This window comes from Rhinolophus hipposideros (genome assembly GCF_964194185.1).
Source record: "Rhinolophus hipposideros genome assembly, chromosome: 17".
Classification (NCBI taxonomy): Eukaryota; Metazoa; Chordata; class Mammalia; order Chiroptera; family Rhinolophidae; genus Rhinolophus; species Rhinolophus hipposideros.
In genome coordinates, this window is record NC_138063.1 from 5,889,075 (window position 1) to 5,906,129 (window position 17,055).

At 40.9% G+C, this 17,055-nt stretch overlaps 1 protein-coding gene across 4 annotated transcripts in view; it reads left to right on the top strand.

Annotated features, from left to right (window-relative positions):
* RTTN (rotatin) overlaps positions 1-13,198 on the top strand; it is a 132,235-nt gene extending 119,037 nt beyond the window's left edge. For 3 of the 4 annotated variants that reach the window (XM_081078984.1, XM_081078985.1, XM_081078986.1), the window contains 3 exons: positions 3,376-3,479; positions 4,544-4,613; positions 5,613-7,364. In XM_081078984.1, the coding sequence (XP_080935110.1) occupies positions 3,376-3,479; positions 4,544-4,613; positions 5,613-5,698 (260 nt within the window). In that variant the 3' untranslated portion in view covers positions 5,699-7,364. Of the gene's footprint in view, positions 1-3,375; positions 3,480-4,543; positions 4,614-5,612; positions 7,365-12,529 lie in introns of those variants that run through there. The other variant, XR_013995298.1, reaches the window with a different exon arrangement.
* Positions 13,199-17,055: the final 3,857 nt, after the last annotated feature.

Consider the following 17,055-nt stretch of genomic DNA (forward strand, 5'->3'; position numbering starts at 1 on the left):
TGAGATTCTGACCAGGGAGGAACTGTCAGAGCCAAAACCGCAGGGGGCAGTTAGCCTTAGGGAGACTTTCTCTGAGACGCAGGCTGGATGGGTGTGCACTGGCGAGCAGCCGGAAACACTGCAACAGACAGAAACGGAAAGATCTGTTTCTGGAACCGTGCTGCTTCGGTGAGGACTGTGACTTTCATAGCAGACGCTGTGTTATTGTAAAGGAAGACGAGGTGGGCTCTAGACCCCACAGCCAGTGCTGCACGCCAGGCCCTTCGGTGCTCACGCCTGCGTCACCTGGGGCAGCTTCTCTGGTTCCCGCTCTGCACCTGTAAAGGAATCCCTCCTGGACTGGTTCTGGTAGAGATGAGTTGGGAAACACACGCAAAGCACCGAGCGCAGTTTAGAGGACATCTCAGATGTGCCATTTAATACTATCTTTTCCTTTCATATGTTTCACTTAACCTTTCCTTAGAAGTGTTTTTCTATGAAACACGGAGTTTTCCAAGTGGATAGAAATGACTGCTTCCACTCTGCGATGGGTGTGGTCGTGATCCTGTTTTTCTGATAATCATTATTAAACGCTAGAAACGCAGGGAAAGGGTTTAGAAGTCTGGTCAGCTTTTAACTGACGAGATGAACTGCAGCTCTGCATGCCGCTCCCCCCACCCCACACCTGGCTCCGAGGCCCCGTGGGGCGTGCTTTACGGCCTTTGTGTCATCCCCCTTCCCTGGGTCTGCCTCAGTTTCCACAGTTGTTAAATGAAGACGATCATGGGCCCTGCCTCGTAGGGCAGTGAGATAGCAAAAAAAGCTAAAGGAAAAAAGACGAAATGGACACTTGCCCTTAGAAAAATTTATTTAGGAGAAAAAAACCACAAAAAACCCAAAGTCTAATAACTATGAAAGACGTTGTATTAGTCGGAAATCTAACTACATAGAAAACCCTAGGTCCCGATGGCTTCACCAAGTGAGTTCTACCTAACGTTTTAGCAACAGGTAATTCCAAACAGACCCCAACTCTTACAGAGGGGGGACAGAGAGGCGGTAGTCGCTCCTTTTGTGAAGCTGGCAGAACGCTGTTAGTAAAACCTGACCAGGACACCAACGACTTTTGCTGGATGTTTCACTACTTGCTCTTGGTGGGTGAAGAGAGAGTTGGATGTATATTGAATATGTAGAAATTTTACTTTGTCTATACTATATGAATATATAAATTGATAAATTGTACTGGTTTAAAGCATACAATTTAACAGATTATGGTACAGCATGTGATACTCTTTGTTGTCAATTCTGTATGGCCAGCTCATTCTCACAAAATACCTGCATTGACTTCAGCTGGACTCTCGTATTCGTAGCCAGTCTGCGGTTGCAGTTCAATCATGATTTGACAAATGGAACTGCATCCCAATCTGCTCTTCTCCCAAGAAACTTACTGTCGTTAAATCCGATATTGTACTGTATCGGATACTGTATACTGTATTGTTAAAATGCTCTCTTGCCCTGATGCAAAGAAACATTCATAAAACTGAAACCTCTTGTAGCTTTAGCCCTAATTCATCTCTGGTTTGTAGCATTTGTTGATTTTCATGGTGTAAATACTCTTACTGTAGTTAATTTCAGGCTATCAACATGACGTCCCTAACCTTATAATTAATCAATATCATTAAGAAGAAAGGTAATACATATTCAAAAGCCTTCACTTCCTAATTATTTAACTACGTTTTACTATTATCTACTCTCTCGAGATTATGTGGGAGTTTACTTCATACTTGTTTGTTAAACTTAAAAATGTTTTCTGTGCTTTTCTAAAAAACTTGAAGTATAGTTGACGTACAATATCATTAGTTTCATGTTTATGTGCATTTTGTATATGTGTTATATTTCACATTAAATGTGTGAAATATAATACATTTTTAAAAATTTTTAAAAATTGATCGCCTTGCATTATCCAAAGGGGCAGCACATTAATTGACCTATATATGTACTTTTTAAAAGTTTTTGAGAGCTAGTAACTGGCAAGAGGAGTTGTCATGAACTTCTTTGATCATGGGGAATATGTTCTGAGTGTCGGACGATATATAAAAATATCCCTCGATAATACTATCAGATAGAACACACCGTTTGATGATGAGCCCTAAGAGTATCAGCCGCCACCTGTAAGCTCACATGATGAATTGACCAGCTGACTATATGGGCTAGTGTGTGACACAGGAGAAGCAGGGGACCAGAGGGTGCAGCTGAGGTGGTCAGGCAGCAGGGGTGCTGGTAGGAAAACTGCGGCCCCACACTGTCTCTCCACTACACAGCTCACAGAGCAGCTTCTTTTTCTGTAAGAGATTTTAAATTCCTTAAAATGTATATAAAAAATCGAAATAAAATCACTTAAACAGCATTTTTGTTTGCTTTAATTATAGAGTCTTTCACCAAACTAGTATTTTTGAGCCCCTAAAATAAACTGCCACTGTGGTTGGAATATCCACCACAGCGGACACAGGCTGCCCTCAACCAGGTGACAGTATAATTAGAGGCATCCAGTGGGTGGGAAGTGGTTAACGTGTGTGAGAGAGTTCCCAGTAACAAGGGTTTCACCCTTAAGAATGCAACACGATTTTAAAATCACATAGAGGAAAAATAATTTGGTAGTTTAATGGTATAAAAAATAAATAATAATGTAGGTTCATATGTTGTTCTGAAACATCGTGACCAACTGCTTGGGACTAGACTTCTCCATCTTCATTTAGAAATGAGTAGGCTGCTGCAGGTAATTTCCAAGTCTTGATTTCACACTCTGGTTAGCTTTGCAGAAAAAGAGACGCATCTTGTGTGTTGACATGCGTTTAAATCACTTTTTACACACACACATACACAAACACACATACACACATTTCTCTAAAATGTTTAATACTCTTTTTTAAAGACTGACCGCACATGGTATTTCTTGATGGCTGTTTTATTCAGTAGCTCATCCAATTGATAGGTTCATATAACAGCCTTTATAATGTATCACAAGAGCCAATCTGTTTTCCTGCACACCAAAATATGAGCCATAATTGAAGAGCTCATTAATATAACTCATTGTGTAATTACTTACTTCTCCACTATTGTTGTCTTTAAATGAGTGTACCATTGTTGAATTAGGGGCAGAACAAATGAGGCAGCTGCTGCTTCCCTGACAGTCTCTGCCCATCAGGACAGCAGTTTGTTTTGAAGTTGTCCTCCCACGTAGCACACGGTGTAAAACTGTTTTTTTGTTGTAGTCCAGTGACACCAGCTTTGTATGTTCTGTGATGGGGTACCAAACGACTGTCTGATGCGTCTAAGGTAAGAATGCACTGAATGTCTGCGACTGAACTTTTTTTTTTTTTTTTATGTGCTTATTATTAGAAAAAGTCGTTAGTGTGCTAGCTGCCTGTCTGGAAAGCGAGAATCAAAATGCTCAGAGGATTGGAGCTGCCGCGCTTTGGGCTCTCGTTCACAATTACCAAAAGGTCAGTTTTTAAAAGCTTTGTCATATCTGGGAAGCCTCTGAGGACGTATCCAGGGACCTCAGAGGAGCATCAGCAAGAGAAAAAAAGGAAGTCAAAGACCCATATTGCCCTGTGAGTTCATACAATTAGTAAACCTTCCGTTGACATCGTTTTGATTAATTTCAACAGACTGTCTCATTTCAGAAGTGTCTCTCTTTTGAGTGAGTGAATGTTCCCTGTGAATATAAATTGATCTGCCGTATTGGTGTTATGTTATTGTAGATTATTTCTACTACAAGATGTGTCAAGGAAAAATGCATCCTGAAAGAAAACCAAGTAACAGAATCTTATCCCATTGTGTGATTTGCCTTTCCCTAGTACGTGTCATCACTGACATATGCTCAGGTCTTGGGCTGCAGCACCCAACCCTCCCTGGGGGACCCGCAGGCAGGTGGGGACTCGGCACCTGCTTTCTCCCAGGCCTCTGGTCTTCTCTTTCATTGCAGACATGTCACTCCTGAGAGAAGTGCCCGCGTGTGTCTAGTGATTAAACAGTGGCCAAGTGACAATGTTAGGATAGATAGCCCTCCCTGATGGTGCCCTCAGCGAGTTGTCCCTCATCTGCACAGCGCCTTCTCCCCGCTGGATGGCATCTGCACACGGGGACAGAGGCTGCTGCTATCCCTTTCACCCAGGGTCCCTCAGGGCTTAGCACAGGATTTGGCACTTTGTAGTCACTGAGTAAATATTTGTTGACCGACTGGTAATGTTTGATATACTTGATCTGAAATCTGAGGTTGAATATGAAATAAGGTAATAAGTTTAAAATAGTAAATTGAGGCTGGGCGAGAAGGGGTAAGAGGAGAGGGAAGAAAGAAAATGGGACGGTAAGGAGAGAATCAAGTTAGGGAAGGATGTGGCGATGGACGGTCAGGACGTGCTAATCTGAATTCTCTAGCGACGTCCTTAGAGCTTTTAATATCCTGTTTACACTGTAGTCAGCAGTGGCAGAATGAGCAACGTGGTCTCCTGATCCCTAACACATAGAAACAGACCTAATGAATGGATTGTTCTGTTATCTCCAGGCAAAAACGACTTTGAAAAACCCATCAATAAAAAGAAGAGTGGATGAAGCGTATTCCTTAGCAAAGAAAAGTAAGTGTCATTATGAAAGGCATTGCAGTTAAACTTGGGAGCTGTTCAGTGCGTTCTTGGATTAATGAAATGTCTGCTGGACAGTTCACAGCAAAAGGACAGTTTTCTACATTGACGGTTTACACTGATGTGCGAGAGCTTTTTTGTTGAAGCATTGTACTGTGAGCCGGTATTTGGTCTGTGCTTTTCATCAATATAATAAAATATAATAGTTTCTCAAAACATGTCTGTCATCTTTCTCCAAGTCATTTTTCTCTTGTACGAAACTTGCTTTGCCGATGGCTACCACTCTGCTAAAGTGTGTTCTCAGGTGATAAGAGCCGGCCCCAATAGCACTGACCTTGGACGGAAGACTGGGGTCTAACATCCGGGGATTGAGTCACAATCTTCCAAAAATAGATCCCATCTCCCCAGAATCCATCCCCCCAAGTGACATAATCACAATGAGGCAGGGTTTTCCTCTCAAAGTGCATTTTTCATTTTAAGTGACACGTTTTCAGTGAACATGATTCTCTGAACCTTTTTAATGCTGATACACTGAGCTGTGTCTTTCCTGTGCTGTACTGGATGTGGGGTCTATAGTCCGATTTTTCATAAGTGTCTTGTGGGCTTTTTTGTTTTGTTTCTAGCTGTGATGATGAACTTCTGGAGGTAGTGAGTCACTGAGTTATGTTAGCGTTTATGTGTTAGGAGGAATGGTACATAAAAGAAGCAGGCATTCCTTTGGGATTATAGATAATGGGATCCATTATGGAGCTGCATTTATTTTTGTTTATGCTCTTCGGCCACACCATTAATAAAAAATAAATACAAATTTTGAGATTTCTTAATTTTTTTACAATGTACAGTATTCCTATAATGCTAGTACATCAAGACGTTAAATAGAACTTGAAGTTACGTGTAAATCCTGTTGATGTATGTTGGTGTATGTGTTTCCACACGTACATGTAGTACTAAGTTTAATAAACTCTTTCTTCCATATTCTTATTTTTCTCTCAGCTTTTTCAAGCTCGGAAGAAAACCCTCTGAATGCCTATTATTTGAAATGTCTCGAAAGCCTCGCCCAACAGCTGAATTCTTCCTGAGGACCCGGGCTGCCCACCACAGACAGATGAGCCGTCCAGACGCGAGCGTCGTGCACAGCTGCTGCCTGAAGACAGGCCAAGCCTCTGCAAGCGGGGGTGCCTTACTCCTTCCTGACGAGAAGTGGCCTGGTGACGTCCAGCTCTGCACCTTCATTTCGGACCAGCTCTCCGAGTCAGAGCAGGTGACTAGAAGATGATGCAAAAAGGCATAGAAAGTTCTGGGAACATAGACATTTTTACCCTTTTCTATGCACCTTGCTTTGTAAAAATCCTATTTAACAGTTATTTAATAAACTATTTTTAGAAACTGAAAATTGGCTAATCGTTGCAGACTTTTATCAGTGTCATAAATATAAACTTTAGGAATTGAAATAAAACACCATGTTCTGATATTCTTTTTTAAAAATTTTTTTCCATGAAATTTGGCTCTTGTCAATACAAGTGCTTAGTTTTCGAACCTTTACACTGTCCAGAACATACATAGTGGTGAAGGGATATTTGTATGTAAATGTGTATAATTTTGTGAGTAGCTTTTTTCTGTAGTTTCTAGTGATTAACTCCTTCCATTCAATCTGTAAATCTGTTCTATTTTATTCTTTTTACCTTTCAACTTCTGAAATGCTGTGTAATGAAGAAGGAAGGAATAGTGTTTATGGGTCTGGGTTCAAATTCTAGCTCAGCCCAAAATAGGAACGAGACTGAAAAATCCAGCAGCAGCAGATCAGCCGAGTACTCTGTGACGTCCCTCTGAACTAGCATGTTGTGTAGAACTCAGAACTTAAATCAAAATCAAATCAATCAGTAATCACTTTCAGCAGGTTTCCTAACACTTTGGAAAGTGAGATAATTGTGTCTAAGAAATGAAAAATAAAAGCTGATACGTGTGTGTATCTGTGTGTCACACAGATACACACATTCATTTAGGAAGAAGTTTTCTAATTGAATTATGGTAACAAGAAAAAAAATCAATATTTTTTTATTAAGTGCTGTTAGCAAATTGCTGTCATTAATAAGATAAGCCAGGTGATGTTATTTAAGCTGGAAGCATGAGGACAAAATATATGTTAAATACTGAAATTGAAGCAGATAAATTTGTAGTGTCTGAAAATTATTGATTAGAGATCTGAAAAATAGGATTAGGAGGTTCAGAGGTTTCTGGGAAGCCCAAGTTAATTTGAAACAGAAGACATGCCTGTAGTCTGAAAAATTCACCAGTTCTAAGAGCAGGAATCTTAGGAATTATTTCTGCCTTTTCTCCTGGTTTCTTACATTTTATGTCATTTTCTTGATATTACCTTGTAAGCCCTCACTGGTGAATAATGTGCTGGATTTCTCTGTAACTTCCATTTCAAGAGCTCTTTTTATGTGACTGGCACTAATCTGAGAATGTTTATAATTTAACCAATTTTCCTCTAAAATGCTTCTGTTATCCCTATGTTAGAGGTGAATAAACGGAGGCTCAGAGTGGCTGGGTGATATGTTTGTGGCTGGTGAATATGAGGTTGAGATTGGAACCCAGGGTCACTGCTAATAAGCCCGATGTTTTTAAACCACTGTGCTATGCTTCCTCCTTTTCTTTTTTCCTCATTGAAATTCCTGCCTTTGTGTTTGGATCTTACAGATGACACACCATTTTTTAAATAAAACTTGGGTCTCTTCTTCAGGGAAATGGTCATTTCCTTTATGGTTCATTGATTGGTTGGTTGATTTACATATCGGGGCATGTGTGGCCTCATGTCTCTGGAATTAGGAAGAACTGTAATTTATCATTTTCCATAGCAGTCTGAGATAGTGCCACAGAGGGGTTTGGAACCCAGCAGTCAGAGCAGGGACCTGTGCTGCCAAGAAGGACCACCGCCCCTGGAAAGAGGAGAGAGGTAACGGCTTCTGGAGACTTGCATGTACCTCTGTTGGTGTCCAGGGACATGAACCTCAGGCACGTTGTGCTCTAGGTCGAGGATGTTGGTCCTTACAACCTGTGTCTCTTCAGACCATGTCCAGCTAGTCCATGGGGATCCGGTAAGCAGAGGGCCCTGCAGTGACTGGCCCACCATCCCCCAGCTGCCACGGTGCTCCCCTGGGGACCCAACAGCCTCAGAAAAGCCCCCCCTCAATGTTTGTTGAAAGGCAGATAGATGCGTGGGCCCACCAGACCACAGTCATAATGTCCAGGAGAATGGTTAGCAGACTCCCAGGTAAGCTTTACACCCCACGGTTTGAGAACCATTGATGAATCCCCCTGACTTTGCAGAAAACTGCTTAGAACATGAAAATCACTTCCTGTCACTCAACCACTCGGTGATAAAATCAGGACTTGAATGTGGGTCTCCCGAATGTTATCGTACACCCCTAGTTTAGGCGAAAAGCCAGAAAACGGGAAGGGGCCTACTGTGTTTCCCTGAAAATAAGACCCAGCCAGGCAATCAGCTCTAATGCATCTTTTGGAGCAAAACTTAAGACCCAGTATTATATATTAATATTATATTTATTATTACATTAGATAGTAAAATTATAGCAAAATAAGACCGGGTCTTATATTAATTTTTGCTCTGACTCAGAGCTGATGGTCCGGCTGCGTCTTGTTTTCGGGGAAACACGGTAGTTCATGCCTTAGGGTCTGCAGAGTTCCCATTTCCTGGCGTCTTGGCTTGGCTGGGTTCCTGGGTGTCTCAGCTAGGGATGCACTCACACAAGGAACGTACACAGACTGAGGCCGCTGGATTTCAGCTGGAGCAGTTTGGGGGAGGAGGCAGCCACTGCTGTTGAAAATAGAGGAAACAAGTAGAATAGCGACCTAGCTAAAGCCTTTCCCCACTCTTCCTAAAATCGCTTTCGAAAATGAATACTGGATATACTTTTCTTTGGTGTTCTGTAAAGAATGGGTAAAAAATAGAACTCGCCCATTTAACTGCAGGTCACCGATTTTCCTTTGTAGTGTGAAATATATTCATCATCTGCAATAATTTTCCGTCATTAGTCTTTGTGGCTGCGCCTTGTGTGTCTCTCTTTTCCCGAGATCTGCTTCTTGACCCATGAGGAACCATAAGGTTCCTCCAATTTGCCAGGCTGATGGGGAACGAAGTGACCAGCACCCCTGCTCCTGCCATAACGAGGTGCCCTCGCAGGGAGCGGGACATGGTAGTGGAGTGGTGAGGGTTGTGGGCTCTGGAGTCCTGTGGACCTGGACTCAGCCCTGCCCTCCCGCACACAGCCATGGAGACCGTGTCTTCCACTGTCCCTGGGGAGAAGGATGCCTGCCTTGTAAGTTCTACCTGGGACATGGTGGATTGCCCCTTAGGTGATCAATAGTAATTGTTCCTGTAAAGTTCTCAAAAATTCATCCTCTTTGATTAAAATGTTAATCTTTTGCGTCCTGACATCCTCTATCCCTGTGGGGAGGGCGCTGTGTTGGGAAGTGAGTTGTGTGGTCGGAACACAGGTCCCCATGTGACGAAAGGATGGTCAGTTTCTGGCGGATGCGTGTGGCCACTGTCCTCAGGTCCCTGCTGGCTCACAGCAGGTCGGCATGGAGGGCCTGCGCCCTGTGCTAAATGCACTTAGGTGACTTGGTACATTTTATTCTTCTGCTTGTCAGGTTGTCTTGATTGTCAGTTGGTAGAATATCGCGCTGTGTCCATTTGAATTGTGGAGATGGAAAAGACAACAAATGATAACCTTAGTAACCCAAAGAAAACCCGAGTTTAAAGAATCGTTCTGCTTGGGAGTAGCCATCTTCCTGTCTCCACGTGTTGTTGACCTGTGTGCTCCACACACGTAAGGGGAAGGGGTGATAAAATGCTCTTGTTCCTGTGATTAGGACACTTAGTTCAGGGGAACTAAGAGTTTCTTTTTCCTGAGTTCAGAGTTATTCCTCACAGGAAAATTCTTACAAAACCCAAGTAGGAAGTCAGCTGGGACTGGAGAGTGCGCTGGGCTTGAGGCTCGGGGTGTGCGGGAGTCTGTGCCAAGACCCGGGGAGTTTGAGACTTGGCAGCCAGAGCCGAGCACTGATCCTCAGCCTGATCCTGTGTGAGATGTTCCCGACGACGTTCATCTTTGTGCTTCGTCTGTTTCTTCTGCATTTGTGAAATAGGCTTCAGGAAAAAAAAAAAAAATCTGCTCTTTCAAAACGATGGTCCACAAAGGATCAATAAAGTAACATTCAATAAATTCTCATTTTGCATAAAAGCCAAGAGAAAAATATGTGCTTTAATGTCTATTCCAAGGCAGTAAGTTTCCCATGCATTTCTCCTTCCTCAGTGAGGCTTCCCCTACGGTTTTACCTCTGCCCGTGGCTGGGTTCATCTGGGCAGCGACAGTCCCCATTCTCGTAGCAGACTGCTCGCAGCTCTGGGCAAAGCCTGAAATGTGATTTCTTCAGATACGCTATTGGAACATTCTTCCTTTGGCTTACCATGGGAAAAGACATTATAAAATGGAAAACTACTGTTTTTAATCGCTTTCTGATGATACAAAGATGGGATTGCAAAGAATCAGTTTATGGGTATGACACCTGGTTAAAGTTACCTTTTATATCTGTAAAGGCGAAGCCATGATTGCACAGAGTAGAAAGCCTAGAATAATAACGGCTTCAGTAAAAGAGAAATTTCTTTTTCTTTTTTCTCTTTGGTTGCTTTTTCCACAGCCAGGAAAGCCCCCGGGGGCAGTCCTTAGCTGACGATGTCCTCAGGGACTCAAGCACCCATCTTTCTGCTCTGCCATCATCGATGTACCTTCATTGGAATCATTGATGATTCCTTCAGTTACATACCTTGTGGATGGCGGAAGGAAAAGGACAGAAGAGGATTTACCCGGCTCTGTTGCCCTTTTAAGGAGCCTTCCCCGAAACACTGGTCCAATAACCTGCCCTCGTGTCTTCTTGGACAGAACACAGTCGTGTGGTCACTCCAAGGATTGTAGGCCTTACCTGGGCTCCCTGCCACATCCAGTAGTGCAGGCTGGTCGAAAAGGGATGGGCGCTCCATCAGGGAACCACGCATCTCTGCCCCAGGGGCCCACGTTCCACTTAATTTAATAGAACAACATATGATATAATTTGGGGTAAAATTGGTGATTAATTCTAGGTGCACTTAGAACTAGAAAAATTAATGTCAGAGAATGAAGTAAGATGAGTTTCCAATGTGAAGCCGGACACTCTTGTGTGGATTTCATCCCCACAACATGGAAGCCTCAGCTGTCAGAACTCATTGGCGTATTGTGGAGGAACATGGCTGGGAAGGCAGACCCCGGCACTCTCAAAGACAGTAACGAAAACCTGGCTAATTGAAAAATAAAATGAATTGAAAAATGAATATGTGTGCCTTTAGCATTTTATTTCAAATATGTAAATGTGTATTCAGTATCTCATCTCTTGTTTAAGGTCTGGTGCCTTTTCTGAATATATTTCCTGTGGTGTTCACAGTGGTTTTTTTTTTGGCATAAATCACACCTAATGTATCTGGACAACTTCCAGTTTCAGTTTCTAGAAGTGGAGCAAAAACTAAGACAGTTATGAAGCAATCAAAACTCCAACCTCTTCCCACTTTTCTTTTTTGCTATTTTATCCAGGGGTTCCTCAGATTTCTACTGTTTCTGACTTTATAGTTAACTCACTGCACCAAATTCAACAACAATTTGTGACTCCTTTGTTACCAGTTCTTTGCAAAGAGGCCAGCTTAGTTCTTACAGAATTACTTTTCGTCAGTATTTAACCAAATTCTGTAATTCCAGCCTGAGTGGTACCAACGGTTTAGGAAAAAGTCCACCCAGATCTCGGTCAGCATGAAACTCGCCTCCGCCAGCCCCCGAGTTCACATGTCTGGCATCAGCCAGTGTGTTTATTGGGAGAATGGAGAGAATTGTTCAATCTTAGCAAATTCATTAAAGGGGTGGCCAATCAAGAGAGGTTCTATTACACTCTGAGCTTGTAAGACGTCTTGAAACCTTGAACTTCTGGTTTGTTTTTGTGGCTCATTCTTGCTGGGCTTGATTATTAGGAACAAAGGTTGCCAGGGTATATATGTACTTGCTCAGATGTCATTCTCGACTCACCTACCTTCTTCACATCCTCTAGCTTGCTAATCCATGCCCTTTCTTCTACCTCTGTGACTTAATTCTCTAACTTTCCTCCACCAGTGTGCCCCCACCCACCTTCACATTTCCTTTCTGCCTGTTTTAAAAGGCCAAGATCAAATGTCACCTTTCCCATGAAGCTGTGTCAGATTCCCCAGCTGGGAGGAAATTCTTTAGTCTTTGAGTTTTCACACCAGTTCAGTTCAGTTTAGCTTAGTTTTTTTTAAGCTTTTATATCAGTCCTTTCCCCCTTTTATTACACTGATTTGCATATAGTCATTGTTCCCACCATCTGCTTGACGTGACTTCTGATTCAACTTGTAACTGCCTCCCACAATGCCTTGCACAAAGCAGGTGCTCAATTTATATTATTTTGAATGAATGAATGAATGAATCAATGAATGTTAGGCTAAAAAATTATATTGACTTTGTCCAAATATGCACATCCATAAATACTTCTTTTTTGAGAATAGGTTTTTGTTAAGTTATAAACATAAAGAACAAAAGCCAAAAAGCACTGCTTAAAAATGCATTAAAATTCTTAGAATATTTTTAATACAGTAGAGAAAGAGAAAAAAATATTTTAGATATGATTTGAAAATATAACCAGCACCGACATGAAACAAAGATACTAATCTAAACTTTCAAGATCCACTGCTTACTAGGAATCTTCCTCAGGACATTCTTTTTGGGAGATAGAGTATAGGTACCAGCTTTTTTTTTTTTTTTGGATGAACTTATTTTATTTTATTTTTTTAGGTACCAGCTTTTTGATACCTGAACTGTAAATTCTGAAAATTGTGTAAGCTGCAACTCCAGCAGTGTGGAAAAAACAGAAGCCAGGTTGCATCAGCGATGCTGTGTGGAAAGCACAAATCAACGTATAACCTGCAAGCTTCCTCCCAGCTCCTGTTTCTTAGTGCCCACATTTGGCAGTAGCAGACATTGAAGGAGCCTGACTTCAGTTCACAGAAATGTGACATTGCTGTGCACAGAACTAGAAGAGGCGGCAGTGGGAGAGGCCGAAAGGCAATTTTCATAGTTTGACTTCATGAGAACTGGGGAGAAGGCTTTTCTACTGGTACCATTGCAGTAGGGAATGACGTCTGATTGCATCCCTGTAAATCTTCCATGCCCATGTCTTCTCCACGCTGATCACCCACAGCTCCGTCTGCAAGGTGAGCCTGCCATAGCGCCTGCACAGTGATTGTGAGTTTTGATCCAGGTAGGGAAACTAAGTGTACAGAGTCTAATCCAACATGTATAGCATTTGCCTGTATGATTTAAAGATTTGAAATTGTTGAACACACAGGGGAAAATGGAAAATATATCTTATTGTATAAAATAACAGTTTAGTTAATTAAACTTTCAATATTTTGTCAGGATTGTTTCATATTTGTGAATAAATAAATTAAATATTTAATGAATTAAAAAAAAAACTTATCCTTATTCAAGTCACTCTAAAAACAAACAACAACAACAAAAAAAAAACCCACAGGGGCCAGTACTAACCAAATTGCTGAACTATCAGGATTGCTGATCCCTCCTGCAGAATCCACTCCCAGGGTGGAAGGAGAATGGTGCGATACCACTGGATCACAGGTAGAGCTCACTGATGCCCACCATGCCCTTCTGTTCCCTGTCACGTCACACGCCCAGGCCGAGGCACTGCAGTCTCAACAGTGTCTCTTCCTAACACTGCTTCTCACGGGGGAACGAAGGGTGATGACCGCCTGGGGGTGTTTTTGGAGTGAGAAGCGGCTGCCTGTGGTGGACTGTGCCCAGGACTCCCCACCGCCCCCCACCACCGAGCTGTCTGTGGCTCATACAGACTACGGGCTGGCCTTCACTGTATTCGCCTGAAGTTCCCAGGGGAAAATGAGCTCTCATAACAAGATATTTGACAAGAACAACCACTTCAAAAGGAAAATAACATGCTGGAAATTTTCCAAAGGAAGCAGAAATACTAAAACAAATGAACAAGAATTTTAAATTAGCCAAAGAAATGCATTAAAAGAGATAAGGAAGGAATTAAAAATAAAGCCCCAAATAAGTCATAAAGAAGGGACAAGCAAGCATTACGTATGACAGATATGAACGATGAAAAGAGACTTTAATAAGTAGTGCGAATAGTAGAATGAATCCAGCTGAGTTATGAATTAGAAAACAAGATTGAGGAAGCTTTTGAAAAGGAAGAAAAGACCAGAAAATAGAAAATAGAAAATAAAAATATAAAAAATAAGAAATATGGAAGATAGAAGTGCTCACAATTGGATGGCAGGATTCTTAGAAATGGAGAATAAAAATAAATACTTGAAGAAATAATGGAAACACATTTTCTAATACCAAAAAATGTTGACAGGGCCGGCCCGGTGGCTCAGGAGTTTAGAGCTCCGTGCTCCTAACTCCATAGGCTGCCGGTTCGATTCCCACATGGGCCAGTGGGCTCTCAACCACAAGGTTGCCAGTTCAATTCCTCGACTCCCACAAGGGATGGTGGGCAGCGCCCCCTGCAACTAACAATGGCAACTGGACCTGGAGCTGAGCTGCGCCCCCCACAACTAAGATTGAAAGGACAACAACTTGACTTGGAAAAAAGTCCTGGAAGAACACACTGTTCCCCAATAAAGCCCTGTTCCCCTTCCCTAATAAAATTTTTTAAAAAAAGAAGTTGACAAAGTTTATTTTTAAAGAGATAGGAAGCCAAAGAAGAGAGGGAAGGAAAAAAAAATATATCTACACTCATTGCAAACTTAAAGAATATCAAAGGCCAAAAAAACAAAAACAAATTCCCAGGAGAAATGATAACCCCAAACTGGAAAAAACCTAAATGTCCATTAATAAGAGAACAGATTTTAAAAATTATGGTATATTTATATAATGAGATATTGTTCAGCAACAAGAAAATAACAAAATACTTATAAACACAGCATCATGAAAAAATGTCAAAATGTCAAATTGAGCAAAAGAAGCCTGACACAAAAAAAGGACATACGAGTACTGGATGATTTTACTTAAAAGAAGTTCAGTAACAAGCAAAAGTAAACTCTGGTGACAGAAGTTTATAACAATGGTAAGTTTGGAGGGTATGTTGGCTGGAAAAAGCACAGAGCAACCATCTGGCTGCCTTCTGTATCTTGATCTAGGTTTTATTTCTGGATCCAGGTTGTGATAACACAGGAGTATGCATATGTGAGAAGTCTTAAAAATTGTTCATGTTAGTATATGTGTATTATGCTTCCATAAGACATGTGAAAGAAAAATATTAAGTTTAGATAATATCAACATGGTGGACATTAGTGAGGGGAAAAACAAGGCTTTAAGAGAATGCTATATTATTGGGGTGGAGAAGGCAGATATCAAAATGTTTTCATAAGAATAGATAAAAAAGAAAAAAAAAAGAATAGATAAAAAAGAAACAAAAATGGCGATAAATTGAAAGAATAAATTAAGATGACAAAACATCCAAATATATCACTAAAAGTAAATAGACTAAACTTACAAGTGAAAGAGCTCCTTGAAATATTGAATTTAAGAAATCTAAGTATATACTGTTTACAAGTTTGAAATAAAAGGGTTAAAAAGCAAATGTAATCAAAAGAAGACTGATATTAACATAGAATAAAATTGACTTCAAGATAAAAAAATTCAAATAGAGATGAAAAAGGTCACCATAATGATAAAACATTCAACTCATCAAGGTGAACGCAGCAATTTTAAACACACATGCACCTAACAAAATAACCTCAAAATACATGAAGCCAAAAATGGCAGAATTACAGGATAAATGAATCTGAAATCACGAGAGTGCCTTTCAACACATGCTCTTCGTTTTTGATAGATCAAGCAGACAGTGACTCAAAAATGATGTAGAAAATCCGAATAACACAATAACACTGACCTAATAAATCTATACAGAATTCTGCAATCAGGAATTAGAGAAATCACCTTTTTCTCCCTCAGTGCACAGGGAGCATTTACAATTGATCAAGTATCAGGTAACAAAGAAAGCCTCAATAATTTCAAAGAGTAGGTCCATATAGAGTAAGGACTCCTACCACTATGTAGCTAAGTTAAAATTTAATAACGAAAAGTCCAGCAAAGTATCCTTGTATATTTGAAGTTGAAAGACATACTTTTAATTAACCCACAAATTAAAGCAGAAACCACAATGGAAATTTACTGAACGATAATGAAAACTCTGCATAAAGTGGGATGCAGCAAAAGTGAAAGTTCTCTCACTTTTTTATCCTCAAGAGAAATTTTTAGCTTTAAATCTGCCTAAAAGAAGGCCTCAAAATTAAGAGCCAAGTATCTATCTTAAGTTACAAAAATAATGACAGGATGTAGCTAAATTAAGTTGAAGAGAGAAAACAAGAGCAGAGGTTAATGAAATAGGATCAAAGGTATTGCAAAATAGAAAATGAACAAGGCAAACATTCATTCTTTGGGGGGAAAAAAATAGCAGTAGACAAATTTCTACCAAAAAATGCTAGAAAATGCTAGAAAAAAATGCTAGAAAAATAGGCAAGAATCATCATGAGCAGGCATTTCAAGGAAAAGGAAACTCAGTGGCTAATACACATTAAAAAAAAAAAAGTCTTCAACTTCATTTTCATTTAGGGAAATAGGAATCGGGGCCAAAATCAGAGTAAGAAAAAATAAAAAGTCTGACAATAACAGGTGTTGGAAGGACGTAAATCCACAGGAGCTTTCTGTATATTGCAGGGGGCAGTGCAAGTAACTGCAATCACTGCAGAAATAATTCGGCCTTATTCCTAGAGCTGGACATGAACAAGTAACAACTTAAAAGGACCTCTTGAATATGAGCATCAAGAGAAACGTCAAAAGTGTCAAGAGTAAAGACCTGGAAACATTCCAGCACCCATCAGCGTGAGAGGCGATGAATTAGCCGTTTGCACAATTCCATTTACACAACGGAATATCGTGCAACAGTCAAAATGAATGAACAGTAACAATATCCGGCAGTGTGGAGGCATCTTGGTAGCAGAGCTGTATTATTGTGCTATAAAAACATATAACCCGAGATTTCCCCTACTGACAATATTTCAGGTGTAAAATAGTTTTGCCCTCATCTGCAGATGCACTTACTTGGCCCCCGTCACCTTGCGCTGGGCCATGACACCTACCACAGCTTGAATGTCCACTGACTCCCACAAGTCGGGTCTTTCTGATTATACAGTGGTCTTAAAATTAATTGTTACAGTCAGATGCCAAACATTTAATCACCAACCTGACTGCCTGAAAAATCTTGAGTGTGTGTT